We start from the raw sequence: 23,361 nt of genomic DNA on the forward strand, positions 1-23,361 counted from the left end.
TTGGAACTTAGCCTCCAGGAGCTCGAATGGCCCCTTGTGCAACACCCTGAGCTCCCCCTGGATGCATGCCCCCTTCCACACCAAATGAGTCATACCAGCCTGGGCCAGGTAGTGGCTTAGCTCTGGCTTCACCCTGAACTTGGGGCCTAAGCCAGAGCTCAGCAACTACCTGCCCTGGGTTGATACTCAAAACAAGGCTTTCCCTGGAGACAAAATTCTAACCTTGGAGTTGAAGTGAGCTGCAGCCCACAATACACATACACTGTATTTATTCATCAGATGCTACTTTGGTTAGTTTATAAGGTGCAGATCAACCCTCCCTTTTACTTGACTTCAGAGTAAACAGAACAAGACAAACAATGCTTGCATAAGGGAGAAGAGGACACAATGGAAGCATTGGCATTTCTCTGGGAGCAAAGGACAGCTCCAGGACAGGGCTGCCATGACCTCTGCCCCCTCCAAAAGGTGGTAGGTTTGCATGGTGTAGAATACGATGAAATATCTCTCTGGAAAATACAGAAATGTTTTGCAGGAAAGAGTCCACAGCAAAGAATTTGGGTGGGGGAAAGGGTTTTAAAATTGTCAGATTATCCCATTTTGATATTTTCGAGACAGCGCTTCATGTTTGGTTTGAAACTTATTCACTCATTGCTTTTATTAGGGTAAAAAAACCTCAAAAAATAAAAAATTAGAAAAAGACATCAACATCAAAACAAAAACCAGCCCAGTCCAAAATGTGCACTAGATTTTCAATTTTCAACTTCCCAAAATGATTTTTGCCCTGATTTGAGACAAGAATAGTTATTAGAAATCTCAGTGATTCTAATAGGATGTAAAACAAGTTTATTGCTCAACATTAGCAGGGTCACAACCTCTTCCTGGCAACAGCCAGCAGCAGTCAGGGGTAGAAGGGACCACCCCCCAGGGCTGTTAATATGAGCCACAGCTAAGCTTCAGGGTTCTTTTGGGAAGAGTAAACCCCACTTGCAAACACTTTGTGGTGGATAAGAGGACTGGTGGGGAGCAAGGCTGTCTGTTCAGGGCCTCTCCTGCTGCCTCCACACTAGATTGAGTTTCCCCAGTGAACTTTATTATGCCAAAGCTGCAACAGACAACGCAAGTCTGATCAAAAGCGAGATCACCTGGCAGTGCAAGTCTGCAATGGGCCTGCCTTCTTGAAACGTGTAGCAGTAGAAACTGTTCTCCCCATCTGCAGTCATCACTACCTACCCTTCTCTTTGAGTCAGCCCCAGCAGCCAAAAGGCTCCAGGCAGGTCCCTACCCACCTGCCACCTTTGCCTGCCTTGGTTTGTCTCACTCAGCAAACAAATCCTTTTCCTCCTAGCGATCCACTTTCTCCCCTGCTCTAGGCTAAACATCACAGAGTTACTAGGACTGTTAAACATACTTGGCATAGGGTCAAGCTGTGGCCAAAATCTTCGTTAACAAATATGCCTTAAGCTACTCACACAAATACAACTACACCCAGCAGTTAGTGCATAAGAAATCTCCTGTTATTTATGAGCACTAACCTGAGTCCTGCCAGCTCTTCTCCAGGAAGAAACTGTGCCTTCAGGGTCGGTCCCCGTAGCTCCACCTTCTGAGGGGAGTCTCCGCTGGTGCCCTATAGGGAGGCGAGACTCCCACTGTTTGGCAGATGGAGTCACTTAGCTCTGGATTGCCTCGAAGTTCCTGTAGCAAAGTCTCTCTGCAAGGACAGGGGTTGATTATGCTTTCGACTGAGTGATTTTTAACTGGCTGCTTCTTTGGGCATGATGCCTACTTCTAACTCTGGCCCCTGCTTGATTTGAAAAATAAGTGGGAGAAAAGATTCTCACTAAAAAGTTTGAGGCTGGCAGAGAGAGAGAAGGTATTGGTGTTGCTGCTGCTGTTATTCCAAGCGCAGCTCAGGAGAGCCTCCTGCCTTACCCTGTAATTCACAGGTTCAGTTTCTCGCTTCGTTATTTTGTTCCAGGCATGCAACACAGTTCTGTGCAATGGTTACTGCTCTTTGGCCCTGTTCACGCAAGCAAGACTAAGGAGTATTATAATATGACCAACTCATTTATAACACTGCTCCCTCCCCCAGTCAATCCAGTGTTTAAAGCCTCCTTTAAACATGTCAGGTAGGCACAGGAAGATGGTAAAGTCTACCGGGCACAGTTTGCATCTTGAATATTAAACCCAAAACCTTAACCTGACCATACAGCCCTGAATGTGAAAAACCCCTTTGCCTACTGCCAATTAAAATCACACTGTTTCCTTTTATAGCAAGCACCCCATTGCTGCACAGTCTGGAGTAGCCTAGTGCCCATTGTTCTGCATTGCTGCCTCTTCCTTACCTTCCCACCTCTGTGCTGTTTCCACAGTAAAGCTCCTTGTGGCTGCCCCTGCATCTCGATTGCATTTATCAGCTCTGCCTAAGCTTTCTGCTGCTCCTGTGGGTGCTGACAAATCTTTACAAAAGGAAAGTCCACATGTCGGGGTAGCTGAGGGCTTGGTGGATGCTGGTGCAACAGCCTAGCCAGCACAGACCCCTGGGGCTGCTTCTGGTGCCGTTTTGCATTCTCCAGGACCCCTTTCTTCCCCCCAACCTCCCCTCTCCATATGTTTGTTGCTGTAGGGCTGCACCTCCCATGGCAAGTCCTGGAGGGGGGCATTCCACTCATCTCCCTCTTCCCCCTCACCCCCAGATACACTCCAGGGCCTGATCTGCTGCCCGTGGCCAGGCTGCACAGGGCTGCCTCTCTTGTGAAAAAGAGTCCTGGGAAGAAGGATCATACTGGCATCCCTCTAAGTCAGCACCCAGAGCTGGTGCCCTCCTCGCCCCAGCCCCATTGTGCTATTAATAAATTGTAACAGAGCCCTAAGAGCTGCCTTCCCGCAGTGGGCCAGAGAGCCTCCTTGTGTGATTCACATGGGACTGGTGGCTGTACATAAGCAAAGCAGAATTGCCTGTAGGTGTATTGTATATCCTCCTTTCATTGGTCTGAAGGAGGCCAACAACTAGCATTCCTTGCTACAATCCTTATCACTGCAGGCAGGGATCTCCAAACAAATCTTCCCACAAAGAAACAGTGATTATTCAGCCAAAGGTACTCTATGAAAAAGCTTTCCTGGGTGAAATGAAGCATAATTAACAATGTTTTGCAGACATGTTAGTTTTGGTTAATACACACTTGCTCAAGAAATGAATTTTATCCTTCCTCCTTATGCTGGAAATCAGTCAGTTTCCAAAATGGGAAATGTATGATGGTCCTCCCTCTAGAAAAAGTTGGTAGTATTAAACTGTGCAGTAGTTCACAAATAATAAGTCTCCTAAACACTTCATGATAAAGTTCAGGGCAGCTAACACTAAATTCATCTTCTCACATAAAATTTTAGGGTTAGAGCTGCTGCGTTTTCTTCAATGACATCTAATTAGCTGCTTAGAACAAGCAAATATGCAAGTGTTTCAGAAGGCACAAGGGTATCGATCCCTTGAAAAGTGATCACTTTAAAAATACAGCATTGGAGATGCTGCAGTACAGGAATAATTTCTGAGACAAAGCTAGTTAAAGAGAAATTACTGATGTGACGGATCTGAACCATAACTTCCCACGACCGTAAACCTGAAGTTCAGAAAAGTTTGGTTTGGTATCCAAAATTGTCTTATGTTAACAGTGCTTCAGTCAGCCTGTACGTTTTCCTGTTATGAAAATGTTCTCTAGCATGTAACATTCACTGTGTGACCAAACAACTTTGCACAAATGTGAAAAAGAGACAGATTGGAGAGTTTTTATTTCAGGGTTGGGCAATTATTTCAGCTGGAAGGCCACTTAGGGAGTTTTGGGGACTGTCATGGGCTGGGTCAGCACCACCCCCTGCACCACCACACTGGGTCAGAACCTCTCACCCCCACTTCCAACAGCTCACCAAAATTCAGCCCCACTCTTGGCTGGGCAGGGAACAGCATCCAGGAGTGGGACAGACAGGCAGGGCCGGGACTGCTGCGTGGTGGCAGCATGGGGCTGGGCCCCAGGACAGAGCAGCAATCTGCTCCCTGCAAGCCCCTGTGATGGTCACCAGTTCCATGGGCAGGGGCATGTAGGGAGTGGATTCCTGGTCTGCCTCATGCTGTTATTGCCCCATGATCCCAGGGTCTCCATGGAGACTGGTTGGGACCCATTTGAACAGGGGCATGCAGCCTGGCAGATGGGATGGGGCTGCAGGAAGGCAGGGAGCAGTGTCCAGGAGTGGGATGGTTGGGTGGGGTTGGGACCGGGGCTAGGGCCAGGGCAGGAATATGTGGGCCAGAGATTGAAGCTCTGGCCTAGACCCAGCCCCATGCTGTGATTCTGATCCCAATCCCAGCCCCTGCCTGCCCTCCCATCCCACCCCCAGACACTGTTCCCCACGCAACCGTGGCCCCATCCTATTTGTTCAGCTGTGTATGCTATGTTTACGCAGATCCCAGGCTGGTCCCTATGGAGATCCTGTCCTCCTGCTCTGCCTGGTGCCTTCAGCAGTGGGTACAGGTGAGACAGGCTGGTGTGCCCAGGCAGCAGGACTACATCTAACAGTGGTGACTGGCAGCAGCAGTCAAAAGAAGCTACCACAACTGGGGCTGCTGCAGAGTGAATTTGGCTGCCAAGCTGCCCCAGCCCCACATCATGTCTGGGGGCAGGGCCAAGGGACCCACTGTGGGCAGGACAAAATCCCTAGGGCTGGATCTGGCTGATTGGCTATATTTTGCACACCCCTGTCTTATTTGGATTGCAGTCATTAATAAAAATTGTACTCAAACAAAAGTGATAAAAAGTCATCCCTTTGTTTTGTGTATGCTATAAGTAAGTCAGCCCTTTCATATGTGACTGCAAGCACGAAGATTTACTTTGGAAATGTTTGCACACAATGTTTAGCATGTCTTAACTGATTTTGCTGCTATAATTTTCACACGGTGTGAGCTAATTGCACTTTAGTTTTATCAGTTAATGCAAAAAATACAGCAAGTAACATGGTTGCTATCATTTTGAGTCACGTCACAACTCTAGAAAATTTTCATCACTTGGGGAATCATTTTTTCCTCTATTTCTGATTTCCTCTGGCTGCCAGGCTGCAGGAATTTCTTTATTGTTGGGTTGTTGCTTATTCTTGCTTTAAAACCCTAAAACGAGAAACAAATAGTTTAACACTTAAAAGCAGGGCAAGAATAGAGTAAAAGATACTTGGGTGCTTATGAGAGAGAGACTGGTGTGATCTCAGGGTGAACACACACAAATGGTCTCTGACGTCTAGGCAAAGACTTGCAGTGCAGCTCTGGGCAGGTGCATGGTATCAGCCGCCTAGGCTAGGGACTGACATTACAAGTAAACTGGTTTATGCATGAGTGACTGGTGCCTCTTAAATCTTGGGGGGCACCCGCAAAAGCTGCTGATGGCAGCAGCCAGGTTGGGGGGGCACCAGCCCTACCAACAGCATCAGCGTCGGCCATTGGGGGAGCACCAGCCCCATCAGGGTGGGCATGTGTACCCCCATGCACTGCCTATCAGTCGCCTACGCGTTTAAGTGATCAGAAACTGGTTTAACTCTGTAACAGAACAAACATTCGGTGAACATAAATCAGTTCGAAAATGGCTGAAACCAGTTTGAGATAAAACTGGTTGAATGTAGTATTAGACTTAACTGATTTGGCTCAAACTGACTTATGCAATGTCTGTCCCAGACCCCTTCCTGGTTTAACTTAAACCAGAGTCCCCAGCATCCCAGCACGCTCTCTGGGCTGGGCTGGCCCTGCTCTGCTGCTCCCCAGCCAGAGCAGTCACAGGCAGGGGCAGGGGCAGGGGCTGGCCAGAGAGGAGTTTCATTCCCTGCTCCGTTGCTGCTGCACCCTCTGGCATCTGGTGGAGGAGGATGGAAGGGACCAGAGCTGAGTTTGCCGGGTGCACCTCCCTGCCGCACCCCCCCTCGTGTTGCAGCCGCAGGCCAGTGTGGCCCCGAGCCAGAGCAGGCAGGGTGAGGGGTTATTCTTTCCTCTACCCACACTGTCCCTGTAGGACTGCACCTGGGTCTGCCCACCCTGACTGCTGCTGGGCAGCAGAAGAAGCCTCAACCCGTCCCCTCTGCCAGATGCCAGAGGGAGGGGGAATAACTCTGGTCCTTGCCCCAACCAAGGGGCCCTGCCAGCTAGTGTCTGGCCCTGTCAAGGGGGGCTGGCTCAGAAATGGGATTCCCAGGCCAGTTCAGAGGTGGTTTTTTGTTTTTTTTGTTTTTTCTGGTTTTTTTGCACTGGTCCTGGAAACACTGCAATACCAGGTCAATGCATGGAGTGGATGGAGCAAGCTCCGGTTCCACCACCCAACACCAAAAAGAATCTGCTCAATATAGACCTCGGATGGAGGACATATCAGAGACAATTCCTGCCCTGGGAAAACCACCTGATTGATCACAGTATCTCCCCACCTGATTGATCATGGTGTCTCCCCTGATAGATTAGTACAGGCCATCTGAATAAGTTCAGAGGTGGTGGTGGGCCCCAAGCCCAGCAGCCACCACTGCCATGCCCACTGCCCTGTGCAGCACCTGGGGTTGCAGCCTAACAAGCAGATGCAGGCTGGCTGGGGTGGGAGGCTATTATGCCCCCCTCTTATGCAGCTGCCACTGCCACCACCACACTGCACCATGCTGCTAGGGTGGGGGGCCAGGAAACTTCTGCCTTGCACATGGAGCTCTGGCACCAGCTCCTGGATGCCTTGGGAGCTGCCACTGGAGCTCCACACACAGGGCATAAGCCACAGAGCTGAAGTTCCCTCCTTCCCCACACCCCCACTCCACCTCCTGGAGCAGCTTAGGAGCAGCAGGAATGGGAGGGGGAGTTACTGCAGGTGAGAATAAGACGGCTTGGCTGGGCAGGGCTTTCTCCCTTCGCCTACAGCTGTGGCTCCTGCTGCACACCATGCAGCACTGCTCGGGGCTGGAGCAGCTCCCTTTAGTCCAGTGACTTCAGCCCAGTTCAGGTTGAGTAGCACTGCGGTGCAGCCCTGGCCCTGAATAATGCTGCATGGTGCAGCAAAAGCTGCAGCTGGAGGCAAAGGGAGAAAGCCTTGCTGGGCCAAGCTGGGTTCCCCTTGCCTGCCGTGGTGATTCCCCCTCCCATTCCTGCTGCTCTGGAACCACTCCAGGAGGCAGCTGGAGGGAGAGAGATTCAGCCCTGCAGCTTGTGCCCCGCATGTGGAGCTCCAGCGACTGCCCCAAACTAAAGCCTCCCACCCAGGAGCTTCCTGCCTTCCAAGGCATCCGGGAGCTTGAGCCAGAGCTCCATGTGCAAGGCAGATGCTTGCCCCCACACACCCCAGCAGTGTGGCACGGCATGGCATGGCATGGTAGCAGCAGCAGCAGCTGCAGACAAGCGGGGAAGACCAGGCCCCATCCTGGGCAGCCCACAGCTACTTGTTAGCCTGCAGCCCTAGGTGCTGCTCAGGGCAGGGGACATGGTGGTGGCAGTTGCCAAGCTTGGAGCCCATCACCACCTGTGAGATGGCCAAGGAAGCCTGTTCCCTAGCCAGTCCTCACCTGACAGGGTGGATTATTCCCCTTCCCTCTAGCATCCAGTGGAGGGGACAAGAGGGGGCTTATTCTGCTGCTTGGCAGCGGTTGGGGCAGGCAGACCTGGGTGCAGTCCCCAGGGGCAAGTTTCACTAGATCCTTAATACTTCAGGCAGGTGTCTCCAAATTAAACTTTCGACAAACAAAGAGTGATTTACTAGATCTGCTCACTCAGTTACCTGTAAGAGTGGGAACTTGGCAAGTATATCTGGTTTCATCTCTTCCATCATTAAAATGGTTTCAGGCACTTGTACATCTGCACGGCTGAACTGGTTGCCAACAAGATAATCTTGTCCATGGTCTTTCAAAACTTACAGAACATGAAACAATGAATGTAAGTGTACAACTGAGAGATGCTGTTCCCTGGATAATTATAATAGCTAAACCTAACCTGTTGTTTTCAAAGCAAATGAAGGTTATGCTATTCATATAAGTTATCCCTGAAAGGCAGGAATACAAAAATTGAATTGATGGCAAGACAAAAAATACTTGGCTGTACTTTCCTCTTAGGTATTATGCATAATAAATAATGATGTACTGTGTGTAACTGGAAGATTCCCTTCCCTTGCCTCTCCTGTGTGTGTTTCGTTTTGTTTTACCTGTAACCGAATTCTAATGGATTGGATATTAGAACTTATCCTTTTGCATGTCCTTCTCCATTGTGCAAACAGGACTAAGTTCAAAAGCTCTTTAAAATAAAGAGATCTTCTGCAATTCCATCTAATACTGTGTTACTGTTAGTATGGACAGAGCATACTTTTCTAAGAATGCAAAAACTTACTGCATTCCAAGCTACTAAGGATTCCTTGGTCTGAGAAACCAAAAGTAGTTCATTTTTATCCTAGGCATTCAATCACCTATTCCTGGACACACGTCCTTCTTGCTTTCTTTCCTTCTTCCCTAATTAGGCATGCGTTAGGGTATAAGAAACCCTCCATTTTAACCCACTGCAAGGTTCATTTTTGAAGCTCAGCTAATTCTGGCTTTACATTCTTGGTGTGCTATAGGCAGAAATGTAATGGTCCTCATGTAGAATAGGTACCCTTACTTCAGAGGGAAAACTAGCATTGTAGAGCTTGCAACTCAATATTATTTTATAACACATACTGTCTTAAAGGAACTTGCTAAAATGTGGAAATCTGGAGTGTTTAAATTCTCCTGATTTGTTTAAAAGCTCTTCTATCTTCACAGATCCTTGTGGCTAAGAATATGCCTTGTGCCTTAAGTAGTACCCTTGTGGTTACTTCAAGTATCCCATATTTACTGGAACTCAAGATGAGGTTTTCCCCCCCATTCAACATGGGGAAAAGAAACCTCATCTTAGATTTGAGTACTAGTTGGGGCAGGTATCACTGCATCGCTGGCTCCATCTTTGACTCCAGTTCCAACATAGTGGAAACTGTACAGCATAGGGATGGATGGGGATCCTGGGAAAGATGGTACAGTGCAGGGGGTGGGGGGTGGGGGAGATCACATAGACCAGAGGGAGTCAAGGGGGATTGTACATCTAGGAAGTTGTAGGGAAGATTGAGAGTTTCGGGGGAACACAAGGGTGATCACATAGTGTTGGGGGTGGCCACAAGGGATATTGTGCAGCAGGAGGGTGACATGTGGGAGATTGCATGGTGCAGGGGAGAGCACTGGGAAGACTGTGCCATGACAGGGGATCTCTAGCCCTGGCATCAGCCCCAGCCCTGGCCCTGGATTTGACTCCAACACAAGGTTTGTGCTTGAGGCAGTGCTGCTGCTACCTGGCCACCTGATGCTCCATGCCCTGGAGCCAGAGCCAGGTGGCAGCATAGGCAAGTGGCAGCAGGAGGGCATGGGATTGGGTGGTATGGCTGAGGGGGCAAGGAGTGGGGGGCTAGGGACAGACTGCCCTTCCTCCCACCACTGCTTTCCCCACCACAGCTGTGGAGGGGGTGAATTTAAGACAACTCCTTAGTAATTAGATTCTATATGTGGAAAAGTTTAACAAATTATATTTTTTTCATGTCATCTTAAATTCAAAGTCATTGTCGATTCAAGTAAATACGTCATTTCTTCCCTTTCCACTAATATAAATGCACACATGCTAAAATAGAATCATTGGATTATAGGAAAGTAGGGCTGGAAGGAACCTCACAAAGTCATCTAGTCCAGCTCCCTGCTCAAGGAAGAAACATCCCTTATTAAACCATGCCAGAAAAAGTTCTGTCTAGTTTGTTCTTGAAAATTTCCACAATTTGGAGGTTGGAGGATAGAGGTTCTATAATTTCTCTAGTAGTCTGTTCCAATGCTTGACTACCCTTATATTCAGAAACTTAATGGAAATATTATCTAGACATCAATGCTCTAATGAAAGTAAATTGTTTACTCTGATAACTTACCTTTTCATAGGCAGGGAAGTATCTATTGGTGGCCTTATCCACAATTAAGGCAAGATTCTTTTCTCTTCCCTCAGGTGGTTGCATGGGATGGCACATGACGAGGTCATTCAGGTCCATTGTTGCTTCTACATACATATCAATTCTGAAAGAAAGTGTGTGTTCCTGTTGGTTTCAACACCTGAAACTTACTCAGTTAACTTTGGTTTGGGGGATTTTTTCCCTGTTTTCCCTCAGTGCAATAACTCCAAGGTCAGGAGGATAAGTGACAGATGGCATACCTATTGGCATTCACTTTATCTGATCCAAACCACTATGTACACGTATATCATCTGCTTTATCATTGGGTGTGTGAATCCTCTAAATTAAAGATTCAGGTCAACATTTTAAAACTCAGATGATAGGAGTTAAGCATACCTACCATATTTTTGGCTTCTAAATAAACTAGATCAATTGAAATACAAAGATACTGGCTACTTTTACCGGCACACAATGTTTCTCACTAAGAATAAGTTGGGGTGTTACAGTGTTCCATTAACTGTAATACTTGTATCTGTGGCCCACTGTCTTGTGTGCTACAGTGTAATTAATTTGTCATTGTTAATTCATTTGAGAGGTGTAAGGATGGAACTCAGCTGCCATGACAACACTGTCTCTTCACATTCAGTTCTTTAGGGCTAAGGCTAGTTTTTTATAGACATAAAAAGTATTCCCTTGACTCTTGGCCTGCAAGCATTGTGGGCTGCCTGTGCATCTCCTAGTTACAATCTCCCCATAAACATGCTCACATCTTCAATACTATGTGCAATTTCTGTTCCCCATATCTCAATAAGGACATAGTCTAATTGGAATAGGTACAGAGAAGGGTAAGCAAAATGATCTGGAATCTGGAAAAGTTGCCATACTGGGAAGGATTGAAAAGGCTAAAAATCTTCAGTTTGGAAAGGAGAAGGCTGATGGGAGAGATGATAAATGCTAGACAACTATGAAGGGTATGGACAAAGCCAACAGGAAACCAGGTCCCAGCATACTAGAATTAGGAGGCACCCACTGAAATTAGTAGGTGACAGATTTAAAACTAACAAGAGAAAGTCCTTTTTTTATGCAGCATGTAGTTAACTTGTGGAATTCATTGCCACAGGAGACGGTGGAGGCATATAGTATAGCAAGTTTCATAAAGGGACTAGATAAATTCATGGAAGATAGGTCCATTTATGGCTGTTGAACAGAAGGGTTGGAGATGTTTCATTTGGCATCTCTAAACCAATAAAGGGTAGATGCCAGAGAAGATACGTGCCACTGTCGGAGACAGGATTGTGGGCTAGATGCACCCTTGTTCTGACCCATTATGGCACTTCTTGTGTTCTAATGTTCTTATGACGTCAGGTGGGAAATTGATCCCTGCTTAGTTCTAAAAATGCTTTCAACTCAGATAAGCCAGTCTAACACCTTCTAGCATGTCTCTAATCTTATTAGCTAATATTTAACATTGCTGAACTTGGCTGGAGACCAGTGGAAATGTGCTGAGTCATGACATTACACAACACAACTCCTAATTTATGAGCCTGGATGTTTTTTCTGCATGCTGTATAGTAATTTATCATGTTCTGTCAGACAAAGGCAGTGCTGTTACAGTACAGGGCTCTCTCCTTCAGGTGCTTCCCATAGAGATTGTGCTTTGCTGCAATATAGTTGAGAATGGCTCTGGTCTGCACCATGTTCATCCCATCGATTTCCACTAGGGGTACTTGCTGGAACAGTAGAACTCCCGCTTTTAAAAGAAGGGGGAAAAAATCAGTGATTCAATCTCCCAATCATCCCCACTAAAGCAGAATTACCAAGTATCTGCTAACTTGCTCTGCCTTTCTTTTGAGTAAGAACCGATAGGCAGCTAGGGGTTAGCATGCACACAGCAGGTTCATTGTTTGGGAGTGATATATAAATATTGCTCCCCACTGAAAAGTTAATTCTCACATATTCTCTGAACCATCACAGCTATGATACTACAACAGTCCTAGTATATGCAAGAGTGTGCATTTAGGTAATGTCACAATGCAGTGGAAATAATCTTTGAAAACATGATAAAATTCTTATGAATTCTAAATTGGGAAACAATTCTACTAAAAGCCATTCAAGGAAGCTTACACTGCTGCAGCTTTATAAGTTCTTCTCTTGTTTCAAAGAAATATTCTTCAAACTGGAAGACAAGAAAGTAGAGTGACAGTTTTTATTGTTACTGCCCATGAGAAAATTAAGATTAATTGATATTTGCCTTCGGGATTTTATATTTTAAAACAGTCTTTTAAAGCATTCAGTGTTTTTTCAAACAGTTTTGCCTGCATCACAGTCTCCCTTTGCCTCTTCATGCTTCGTACATACTTGTTGAATTGTGGCAAAATCTGCCAAATATACAGTGTAGTCAGAAAACTCAGCACACTTTCTTCTGTGCAAGGCCAGCCCACAATTACATTCATGCTAGACATTACATGGAGTGTTTAGCAAGCCAGCATGGGGTGGAGTAAGGAGAAGGAAAAGCACTTGTTGCAGTGATCGGATCATACTCTGGGGTTTTATTACAACCTCTGAGCAGAAAGAAAGAAGGTTGTGTGCAACAGCAGCACCCAGAAATGTGCTAGCTCATGGAAAACCAGTATGGCAGGGCTACGATAACTCTTGTGCTTGCCCCACCATTCAGTTAGCAGCAGAAACAGGTTGTTCATTTCTGTTAATATTGTACTATCTGTTTGAGTTGGATAGGCCAGTAGCAGTGATTCTTAACCCAGGTGCCACAGCACCCTGGAGTGCCTTGAGATCCTTTCATGGGTGCCACAGGCTACTTCAGATGTTAACACTGTTAGGTTTACAGACATGATTCACAGGATAAACCCAGGGATTTCAAACAGAAATACATAGCAATAGGTTTTCAGAGTTCTGTGCAATAGAAATGTTGCTCTATTATTTTTTGTATGCAAAAAACATGAATGAAGACTAAGAAATGGCATTTTTCCAGGGAGTTCCTGGAGTCTAAAAGGTTGAGAACCTCTGGTCTACAGGACCCATCCCCAGTGTGATACCTCACTTTGGCCAGTACCAGGACTGACCTGGACATGCTCATTATTCAAAGCTGTACTCTCTAGCGTGTGTGGTAAAGAGTTCTTGCTCTGGCTGTAAAAGATCCACATCCTCAATTGAGTATTGAAATAACAACTACCACTAGATCATGTTTCTATATGGAATGGACATTTCTATTCAATTGTGCACATGTACTAGGATTTCTTTATGAAACAGAAGCATACCTCAACCCCAGCCACTGCCAGGAGCCACCGTATTGTTTCCATTCGGCCTCTGCCATTGAAATAGTGCAGCTTGGCTTTCACAGACATGCTTGTATCTGTCAGTTTTCCTGTAAAATAAAACAGTGGGGACAAATAATTGAAGAACCAACATAAAAAATATGTGTCAGTGACTGAGGAAGACAGCACTGTGTGGATAGCTTTAAGAGTGTTATGTATAAGTTTTTACATTTGCCCAGGGATTGCAGGAAGGAACAGCAGAACTGTAGGCAAGGTGCTGCTCTCTGAATAAATAAGCTTTATCATTCTATATGTTTAACTTTTTGGTCTTTTGAGAAGACATGGTACCATGAGTGGGGTAAGAAGAAGGGAAAAAAAGGAGCATCTCAGAATTCCAGAAGAGTTAAGGCTGTCCAGCAGTGCAGCAGAAAACTGGAAGAAATTTAAGCAGAGCTTCACCATATGTGTAATGGCCAGTGGAGCCACAGAGAAGGAAGAGTCACTCAAGGTAGGTATTTTTTTTAAATATAGCAGGTCCAGAAGCTCTCTGTCTTTTTATAATAGCCTATAACTGGCAGAAGCAGAACAGAAAAGCTATGGCACAGTAATAAAAAAAGTTTGCGGAATATTGTATACCCAAACAAAATGAAACCTTCAAATAGTATAATTTCCATCTGAGACAGCAGAAAGAATGTGAGACAATCAAGGAGTTTATCAAAGACCTCAGACTGCTGAACCAGACATGCAACTTTGGAAACATAAATGCGTCTATGATCAGAGACCAAATAGTATTGGGTATAAGGGATACAAGCCTCAGGAAAAGACTGCTAGAGGTTCCTGAGCTTAATTTGGAAAAGGCAGTTAGAATGTGCCAAGCGGCTAAGATAACAAATGCCTAGCTGCAAGAGCTGGAGATAAAAACAGAACAAGGTGAACTAGACAGGATTGCAAGACTATAAAAACTTAAGACAACACACAAACAATACAGAAAGAAGGACCTCACTATGAAGTGGACAAGCAGAGGCCAAAGAGAATTGCTTGAAGAAACAATGGTCAGCTGCAGATGCTTTGGGGGTTACCACAAACCCATGCAGTGTCCTGAATTTGGTATGTGCTGCAACAAATGCAAAAGATTGAATCACTTTGCAAGAGTTTGTAAAAAGGAGCAGGATGCACTACACAAGAAACAGCAGGTGCATGCTCTATACAGTGAGGAAAATGAAGAATTCCTCATTGGCACAGTGCAAGAAGTTCATTCTTCTGAGGACTGGACAATCACCCTGGAAACCAATGGACTAATGGTAACTTTTAAATTAGATACAGGGGCACAGGTCAATTATTCAAAAAATAAAAACTAACCCTGTGTACTATGAGAATAAGAAAACAGTATTTAGGCCATATAATGGGAACATGATTACAACAAAGAGTGTTTGTATACTGCATGTTAGACACAAAAGTAATACAATAAAAATTCACTTTGTAACAGTCCTAGGAAACTAGTACTAATTATTGGGTTCTGAATGTGTAAAACTCTAAATTTGATTAAGAGAATGGATGCCATTGAGGGAGTAGAAAGCAAGAACAATAGAAAAAGAGTTTTATGATGTGCTTCAAGGTATAGGGCAACTATCAACTAAGTACAAGATAGAATTAAAAGAACTCTTAATACAGTAAAAGCTCTGTTATCCGGCATCCCCCGGGAACGGGTTATGCCAGATAACGTTATATGCCAGTTAATTGAGTGGCCCCAGCCACCGCTTCTCATACCATGTCTGGGGTGTCCCTCCGCCCCTCCCACGGCACTGCTGCTGCTCCTGCAGGGCCCACAGGTGATTGTTTCTGCGGGCCCTGCGGGACAGGGTGGCGGGATCCGCACAGCCTGTTATGCCCCTGAGCTATGGGGGCTTGGCAGTGCAGGCTGCTTTGCCCTGAGCAATGGGGGCTCGGAGAAACTGGAAGGGCCATGGTGGGCACTTCCAGTTTCACTTTATCTTACGAGCCGGCATTCTGGTTAGTGGAGCCGGATAACAGAACTTTTACCATACTCTCACCATGCATGCTCCAAGAAATGTTCCCCTTGTATTAAGTGAGAAACTAAAAAAGAAATTAGATAGATTAGTTAACATGGATATAATATAAAGAGTAGAGCAAACAACTGCTTGGGTTCATTCCTTGATCATAGTAGGAAAAAAAGATGGCTCCTTAAGATTGTGTCTGGATCCTAAGCAAATGAACAGGTGCATACATCAAAAGGAAACATTTTCCCATTTCCACCCAGGAAGAGGTTTTTGACAACTTGGCACAAGCTAAATATTTCTCCACTTTGGACGCCTCTTCTGGGGTTTGGGAAGTTGCTCTAGAAAAGGTTAACACTAGATTATGTACCTTCAATACGCCCTTTGGAAGGTATTGCTTTCGTAAGCTTCTTTTTGGATTTCACAGAAAGGTGCAATGCATTTTTGAAGGTCTTGATGGAAATATGGTTTATATTGAAGATGTCTTAGTTTGGGGAAATAATGTGGAAGAACATGACGAGGCTAAGGCAGGCACTAAAAAGAGCTTACAGAGCAGGTTTGAAATTAAATAAACAAAACTGCAAGTTCAGGGGCAAAGAAATAACATATCTGGGAGAAAAGCTCTCAGAGAGGTACAAATCAATCCTGCAAGGGTTAAAGCCATTACAAACATGCCATCCCCTACAGATAAGGAAAGAGTGCAAAGATTACTGGGAATTATCAATTTTGTTGGAAAATATCTTACCTAACTTAGCAAAGCAGACCAAACAACTTAGATCACTTCTACAAAAGAATGCTCACTGGATATGGGACATGACCATGAAAGTGAATTTTAGAACTTGAAGGAAAAAATAATGACAGCATGAAAGCTCCGGTACTAAAATACTGTGACCCTAAAAGACCCATTAAATTGTCAACAGATGCTTCTAAAGAAGGCATTGGAGCAGCTTTGCTTCAAAAACACTGGGATAGCTAGAGACCCATATAGGTTTCCCTCGCCAGTTGTGGCAGTTACGTTCTGGAAAGTTCCCACGGTTGGCAAAACTGTGGTTGGTAAAACTAAAGGCTTATGGGGAAAATGGGGTTAAGGACTTGAATACTGTACTGTATAGTGTATAAAAATCATTTGTACTTATCTTTAATACAAAGGGTAGTCACTAGGCGTACACCTAGAGGTACTTAGGTGTATGTGCTGGTGGGTGGGGACAGAGTGCACCCATGGCGCAGCGGCAGCATCTCCCCTGGCACGTTTGCCTCTTACCAGGGGGAAGGGGAAGAGAAAGGGGATGGCATCCCAGGCAGCTAAGCTGAGCTCACCTGAAGCCTCACAACTCCACTGCAACCAGCAAGCCTCAGGCTTCTCAAAGATCTTTGGGGTCTGGGCTTTCCCCATCCAGGACTGTGCATGCATGTGGTGGCTGGAGGTTATAAGGCACCTACCCGCCTTTCACCAGGGAGGTCCTTGGTCCTGACATTTCCTGGAGCCTGCTGTGCCCCCAGCAGACCTACCAGGCCTCCCAACTCTGGCAGGGTGCAGTTTTAGATCATGCCCAGGACCTAGCGCCTCCTTCTTCCCCATAGACCCATCCTGTACCTTCAAGCTTGTCCTGGCACAGGAGCTCAGCAGGGACATGTTCTTCCCCTGATGGCTGGTGATGCAGAGCATGCTGCCTCCAGCTCTGACAGCAGGGCATTAAATGGTTCGGAAACTAGAAACAGGTGTGAACAGAGCTTGGGGAACCCCAGCAACAGGAGTTTCACCTTAAGGAATACCAACTGCTCCACCAAACTAGGATCCCACTGGTGTCTATCTCTGTAGGGAAAGGAGGGATGCCATGCCTTCCATAGTGCTTCTACACCCACTCTAATCCCTTCAGTTGGAGAGGGGGTATGTCTTGGAGTACCACCCGGGTTATATTTTGGGGACTAGTCCAAGATTACCACCCAGGTTACAGCTTTCTCCTGTCTTTTTTGGTTTATTACATGCCATTTTAAGTTAGACTAAGCTGCATGTGCTCTCACTGTGTTTTACTGGGCTGTATTTTCACTTACATGAAGGTTTTGGGATGTTCTGTCATGTGCTTGAGGTTACGAAGTGCTGTGTTCAATACATGCTTGCTTCAGAGAAGGACTATTCTTGTTCAAGCTTTTATGAATTCAACGTCATTACCTTTGCTCACATTCCCTCCTCCTCAGTCTGTCAGCAGCTGAATGTAGTCCTTGTGTTGTTCTCAAAGACCAAGAAGTTAAGCATATTGAACAATAAAACTTGTTTATTCAGAGAGCAGCACCTTGCCTACAGTTCTGCTGTTCCCTCCTGTAATCCTGGGGCCAATGTAACAATTTATATTTAACACTCTTAAAGATAGTCAAACTTCTTCCCCCTTTTCATGTAACATTCTAATATTATAAAAGCCTAAGTCTGTCTGTCTGTCCATAACACTTTATTTGCACTCTGATTGGCTGATGGAAACAGCCAATCAGAGTGCTCCAGGCATGGGGGAATGCCGCCATGATTCTGAAGCTGTGCTGAGGACTGGGCAGGGGGTAGGAGAGGTGGGTCCACCAGTGCTGGCCTTGGCTCCCCTACCCGGTTTCCTGTAAGAGGCAGAACAGGGGCAGCATGGGGCGTTAGGTGCCGGCACTCCATCCCAGCCCCCCTCTCCCCCTGTCATTCTTGACAGGGAATTGGCTAGTATCCCCATATAATACTAACATTGGCAGTTTAGTTCAACCCATAGTTAAAGCACATTTTAACAGCTCTCTGTTAGTCTTTGTGTAGACTTTCTAGCTCTAAGGCTAAATACAGACAGTCAAAAAGCTGGAGGCTGAATCAATTCAATCTTTGCAGGTTAGTCTAAACTGCGCAGATTGAACCGATAAACAAATGACCAGATATTCACTTTTGATTCAGGAAATGCAGCTACATGCCAGCAGTGACTTAAACCAGAGGCTGAGGGCAAGTGGGGAGCAGGGAGGTGGCAGAAGCCTGGGAGGCATGGCCCCCTCCCCCTGTCAGGCCTGGGCTGAAGTCCCCACCCTCCAGCCGGCTAGCCTGGGCTGATGCCCGGCCATGCCCCCTCCTCCGGACCTGATGGCGGGGTGGGGAGCCTTGGAGGGCTTCTCTCTTCCCTCCCCTTTCACAGTGGCTGGCAGGCATGCTCTAGCACCTCCCAGGTTCTGGCTTGAGCCACTGCAGGCATGTAGCTGCATTTTCTTAATCAAAAGTGAATATCCATACATTAGTTTATTAAAGATTTTCAATACAGTTTGAGAATTTGATGACTTCTAGTGATTTGTAATCTCTATTTAATTGAAACAGCTGCACTATTTAACAAGTGCTTGTGGTCCACAAGATAAATGTTTGGGTCTAACACACTTCCTTGTTGTGAGGAAGTAAACCTTGTGGTAAGCAGTTGACTATACATAAACTGCCCCTGACAAGTCAGTGGTCGAGGCAGGAACACACAGGTAACTAAATTAGAACAGTGGGCCAGAGTGACAGCATAAAGCCAGGCTACAATAATATTTACATTTAAGGCTCTGGCCCTGTCTTTTCACTAAATGTAATAGTGAAGAGTTGCCACATGAATCACTGTTTCTTTGAGATCTGCTCTAATTTCACCTTCATTTCAAGATATCTGAGATACTTTCAGTATATGATCTGAACAGTACTCTATGGAATAGTACTGTGTCAATGAATGACTCACAGTCACTAAGGTAAAGAGTCCTTTTGGGGACAAATTCCCTTCCTCCCTCCTTAGTGTAACTGAAAAGATGTGATGTGTTCTGGCTAGGTCTCCACTATTCACTCACAAACTGCCTGCTTATGGGTTAAGGTTTACAAAATGAAGACTGAGATGCATTTGATGCATTTTCTGCAGCAACTGTTTGTTATAGAAACAAAAAAGACGATAGTAAGGAAAACATTTTCTTTCCTTCAGCACAATGCAAGTCTCTTTCTTCCCAGCCCCTACTGCCTCTTGTCTCACCAGAAAGGGGTTATTTGAGTTAGGGAGGAGAAAAGTTTTCTTTTATTTGGTCTTCAGTTCAATGGCTGGCTGTGCTCTTGAGAGCCAACTTATTCAGGGAAAACAGTTTTATAGTTCAGCTTATTTTTACAGCAGCCCTTCTTTTTCAGTAAAAAATTCCCATCGCCACTAATGTTCCACCCCAGTGGGAGCACAACATAGACAGGGCTACAAGGAATCACCCATGTTTTGGGCACTACATGATTGTTTCCCATCACCACTAATGCCAGGCAACACAATTTAGCCAGAAAAATGGGGACAACTTCTATTCTATGCTAGTGCTCCTATTGTTGTTAATGCTTTAAGAACAATGGAGTTATGTGGTATTAGCCATAGGGCAAAAATAACCATAAAATGTCTACTAAATATAAAGCTTTGTTTTGACTTCACAAATGATATATCCTGCTCCACTCTGAAACTCTTAGTTTTTCAACCCTCTTACCTACTGACTGCGTGCAATTGAATCCCCGAATTACTTTTGGTGGCCACAAACAGCATAGTAAAGAAACCTAGCACAGAAATTCTGCTACCATCTAATCCCTTAGCCCTACTTACCAAAGTTCATTTCAAATAGGGAGGGCAATTTCCCGTGCATATCTAAATGTGCAGTACTCACCTTCTGTTAGTCCTGTCACAGTCTGAGCTGTTGTTCCAATCAATGTGCATCTTCTATTTAAAAGGTTTTGGAGCTCCACCTACCCATCCTTTTGCCCCAAAGGAAACTCCCCATTAAGCAAATGAAATCAGTTAACTTTCTGTCTCATTTTTCTTATTTGACTTTCACACACAGCAAAACCTTCCTGCCTAATCCACAATTATAAAAGCTTACAGGATCCAGGATCAACTGGAACAGCTGTGTTTATGAAAAGCAGCACTTCTCATTTTCACACTGTTACTCAGGCCACCAAGTAAACATTTCGAGATCTACTTAAAATTATGATTTTTTTTGTTTTTAAATTTTGATCTCTGTTTCTGAATATTTGGTTTTAGAGAAGAATTGCTTCTTTTATATGGACTTTCAGCTTGGGGAAAATAAGTACAGTGGTGGGGAGGCCTCCCTTCTTTCTTCCACAGTTTGGAAAGACACTGCCTGTAAACACTGCCTTGTCTACCTGCTGGCAACACATTCTGTGGGCATTGGAGATGCATCCCACTCTGGGTCTTTAGGTCAGTATTTCCCAAACATTTTATACCTTGGGAATACTTTTTTCCTGGGTTAAAATGGCTTGCACACTTCACTCTTACATCCAAAAAGGGGTGTGTGTGTGTGTGTATTCCTAAAACATATAACATATTCTATTCCCCAGCCAGAGTCACAGAGAGTTGGGCTGGAAGGGATTTTCATAGGTCCTCCAGTCCAATCCCCTGCCTGAGGCAGGATCATCCCTATCCAAACTGTCCCATAAAACCATAATTGAAGCTCTGCATAAAACTGCCTTCACCCCTGACAAACATAGACCTAACACCCTACCCTGCCACAGATAAAGCAGAGGAATCATGGCAGCCAATATCCTGCTTCTATAAAATATTGTCAATATATGCCCAAGAGGTACAGGGCCACATCCCCAGCTACAGAGGAAGGCAAAAAACCCCACAGTCCATATCAAACTGACCATGGGGTAAAATTTCTTCCTGACATCAAATATGGTGACCAGTCAGACCCTGAGTGGAAGGGAACCTCTGGCTTTTCTCCCAGCAGGAACACTGGCACACCCCAATCACAGTCCCCAGCCTTGGCTATAGCCAACACCCAATGCCTCTGGGAAGGCTTAAAAACATCTTGACACATACAGCAGAGAAGGAGGGGGAGCGGGGAGCTGGGGAGCAGGGGCAACCAGCAAAACCCAGAAGCATGGGTAATGCCCATCAACCTCTTCTTGAACACCCAGTGATGGAGAACCCACAACTTACTTAGGCTGGAGCCGCAGTCACTTCACACAAGCCACACAGCCTTCTCCATGGGAGCAGCGATTGGCATTCTGCCACTTCTCCAAGAGCAACAAGGGGCTCCTCACAATGCAGAAGGACCTAGTTGCACATGATAAGACTCTTTGGTATGGGCCCCCTCTCCAGCCCATTGCTGACAGGCAGATATAAGGGTGCAGGCCAACAATCCAGCCACATTTCTATCTACCTCAGAGTATGGTCCAATCACTAAGCAAGTGCTTTTTCTTCTCATTACTCCACCCCATGTTGGCTTGCTAAACACTCCATGCAATGTCCAGGCATGAGTATACAACCACTGTGTGTTGGCTTTTCACAGAAGAAAGTGCGCTGAGTCTTGTGACCAAGTTGTATATTTGGCAGCTGTTTGTGAGAAGCACGAAGAGGCAAAGGGAGAAGGTGATGCAGGCAGAACTGTTTGCAAACACTGAATGTTTTAAAAGAATGTTTTAAAGTGTAAAATCCCAAAGACAAATATCAATTAATCTTATTTTTCTCATGGGCATCTACATATTCATTAATGCATTTTTGCTAATATGCATGAAATGTAGTACCTCTGGGCACTTTTACATATGCTCTGGGGGTGGGGAGGGGTGCTTTAATTAGAATGGGTCTGAGATCTATTCTTATTAAAGCGCTGCTATGTCTCCTGTATCAGCAACCCCATGCTTAAAAATTTATTGGTCCCAAACAATGAACATGTTGCATGCATGCTAACACAACCTGCTATCAGTTCTGGGGGCACACAAGTAAAAGGCAGAGCAAGATAGCAGAAATTTCTTAAGTCTGGTTTAGTGGGGATGGTTGAATGTTATATGTAGTTCTGGTCCATAACATTCAAGATGTTAGAAATATTATTAAAAATGTATAAAGAATAGAGTGTTGTTAGAACTGCATAGTTTGTATCTCGTACCTGATAAAAAGAAACACCACCAAGAACATCCCTCCCCTCTTGGCTAATTTACTATCTTTTTCCTATACTAAATCACACTCCTCTGCCTCTACTCTTGTAGATTACAGAAGCTGTGATTTAATTGGCTGTGTCCTTGGAGGAGAGAGGGGTTTGAACTTTTGGTAACCTGGAGAGCTTTCTAAGCATGCGTAATTAGCTAATGCATATATGCCTATCCGCCCCGCATACTTAAGTAGTTAATTATAATGGACATGCAATGTATGAAGTGACGTATTTACATATATGTTTGTATGAACCAGAAATAAGTTGTAAGAGTTCCTGTTTCTGCACACGTGCCCAAAAAAAGAGGATAAAAGCCAGCTAAGAGTTTTCCTCAGAGGCAGAGTAGTCTTTTGTCTCCACTCTAACCCTATTTACAAATATACCCTTTGTGTTATGAATAATGTGTACCTAAGAAATTATTATTCGCAAGCCTCCAAAGAAACGAACCGTGATTTTCGCATCAAAGATATGAGCATGTTTATTGTCGGGGATCACCAAGCTGAATGAATTGGGCCCCAAGGTCACGGTGGGCCGGGGTGGCGATCGGAACGCGAACAGGTGGGATTAGCGGCTGCAGAGTCTGAGAGGCATCCAAGCGTAAGGTTTTAACTAAGGATGATTTATTTACTCACGCTTGAAGTGGAGGCACAAGGTTGCTTTCTTCAGTTACAGTTGCAGAAACACAAACAATTAACAACAGAGGGGTCTGTTGGCCCATGAGGTTCCCCGACAGGGCAAGCCTGTCGGATAAGTCCCAGGGCTGGTCAACAGCTCATTAAATGGGAAACACAAATGAACAAAACTGTGATGAAATGCCATGATGCCAGTCCAAGGTGATGGACAATCGAGTGGTCGAGGGAGAAAGCAGAGGTCGGAAGCCAGCAGGTGATGCAACGGAGAGACATCAGGTCAGTGGGAGTGAGCCGAATCGTAATCAGTGAAGAAAGCCACGGTCGATGATCCGGAACCGGGTTACAGAGTCTGAAAGGGTGATCCAAAATCATAGCTGATAGTCAGTGCCAAGGTGAGTCAGAAGCCAGGTAAGTTGAGTCAAAGCCATAATACAACAAGCAACACGAAGTGCCAAGCGAAGGAGGAGATCGATAGGCCCTAAAGCCTGACTGAGAGACAGTCCCTGCAGCAGCAGCCTGTCTTCAGTTAGCGCAATCTCCC

At 45.3% G+C, this 23,361-nt stretch overlaps 2 protein-coding genes across 2 annotated transcripts in view; both read right to left on the bottom strand.

Moving 5' to 3' along the window:
* The window catches only part of LOC109311723 (glutathione S-transferase-like), a 26,967-nt gene extending 25,350 nt beyond the window's left edge, over positions 1–1,617 (bottom strand). Inside the window, exon 1 of the mRNA XM_019537507.1 lies at positions 1,534–1,617. The gene's annotated coding sequence lies outside the window, so the exon portion shown is untranslated. The remainder of the gene's footprint in view (positions 1–1,533) is intronic.
* A 3,180-nt stretch (positions 1,618–4,797) lies between these two features.
* Positions 4,798–13,630, bottom strand: LOC109311728 (glutathione S-transferase-like). Its single transcript, XM_019537524.1, has 6 exons — positions 13,247–13,630; positions 12,096–12,147; positions 11,589–11,721; positions 9,954–10,095; positions 7,764–7,895; positions 4,798–5,146 (listed from the first exon to the last, which is right to left on the bottom strand). The coding sequence occupies exons 1-6, from the start codon at positions 13,331–13,333 to the stop codon at positions 5,030–5,032; spliced, it is 663 nt and encodes a 220-aa protein (XP_019393069.1). The 5' UTR covers positions 13,334–13,630; the 3' UTR covers positions 4,798–5,029.
* Positions 13,631–23,361: the final 9,731 nt, after the last annotated feature.

This window comes from Crocodylus porosus, unplaced genomic scaffold (genome assembly GCF_001723895.1).
Source record: "Crocodylus porosus isolate Cpor-Errol unplaced genomic scaffold, CroPor_comp1, whole genome shotgun sequence".
In the NCBI taxonomy this organism is placed as follows: Eukaryota; Metazoa; Chordata; order Crocodylia; family Crocodylidae; genus Crocodylus; species Crocodylus porosus.

Bases quoted from the DNA above. Each gene is read 5' to 3' on its own strand.
- LOC109311728 (XM_019537524.1), bottom strand. From the start codon at position 13,333: ATGTCTGTGAAAGCCAAGCTGCACTATTTCAATGGCAGAGGCCGAATG. The intron at 10,096-11,588 runs GTACTGTAACAG...ACTTTCTTTCAG, and splicing joins CACCTGAAGGAGAGAGCCCT to AATTGATATGTATGTAGAAG. The intron at 5,147-7,763 runs GTAACTGAGTGA...TTCTCGTTTTAG, and splicing joins CCAAGTTCCCACTCTTACAG to GGTTTTAAAGCAAGAATAAG.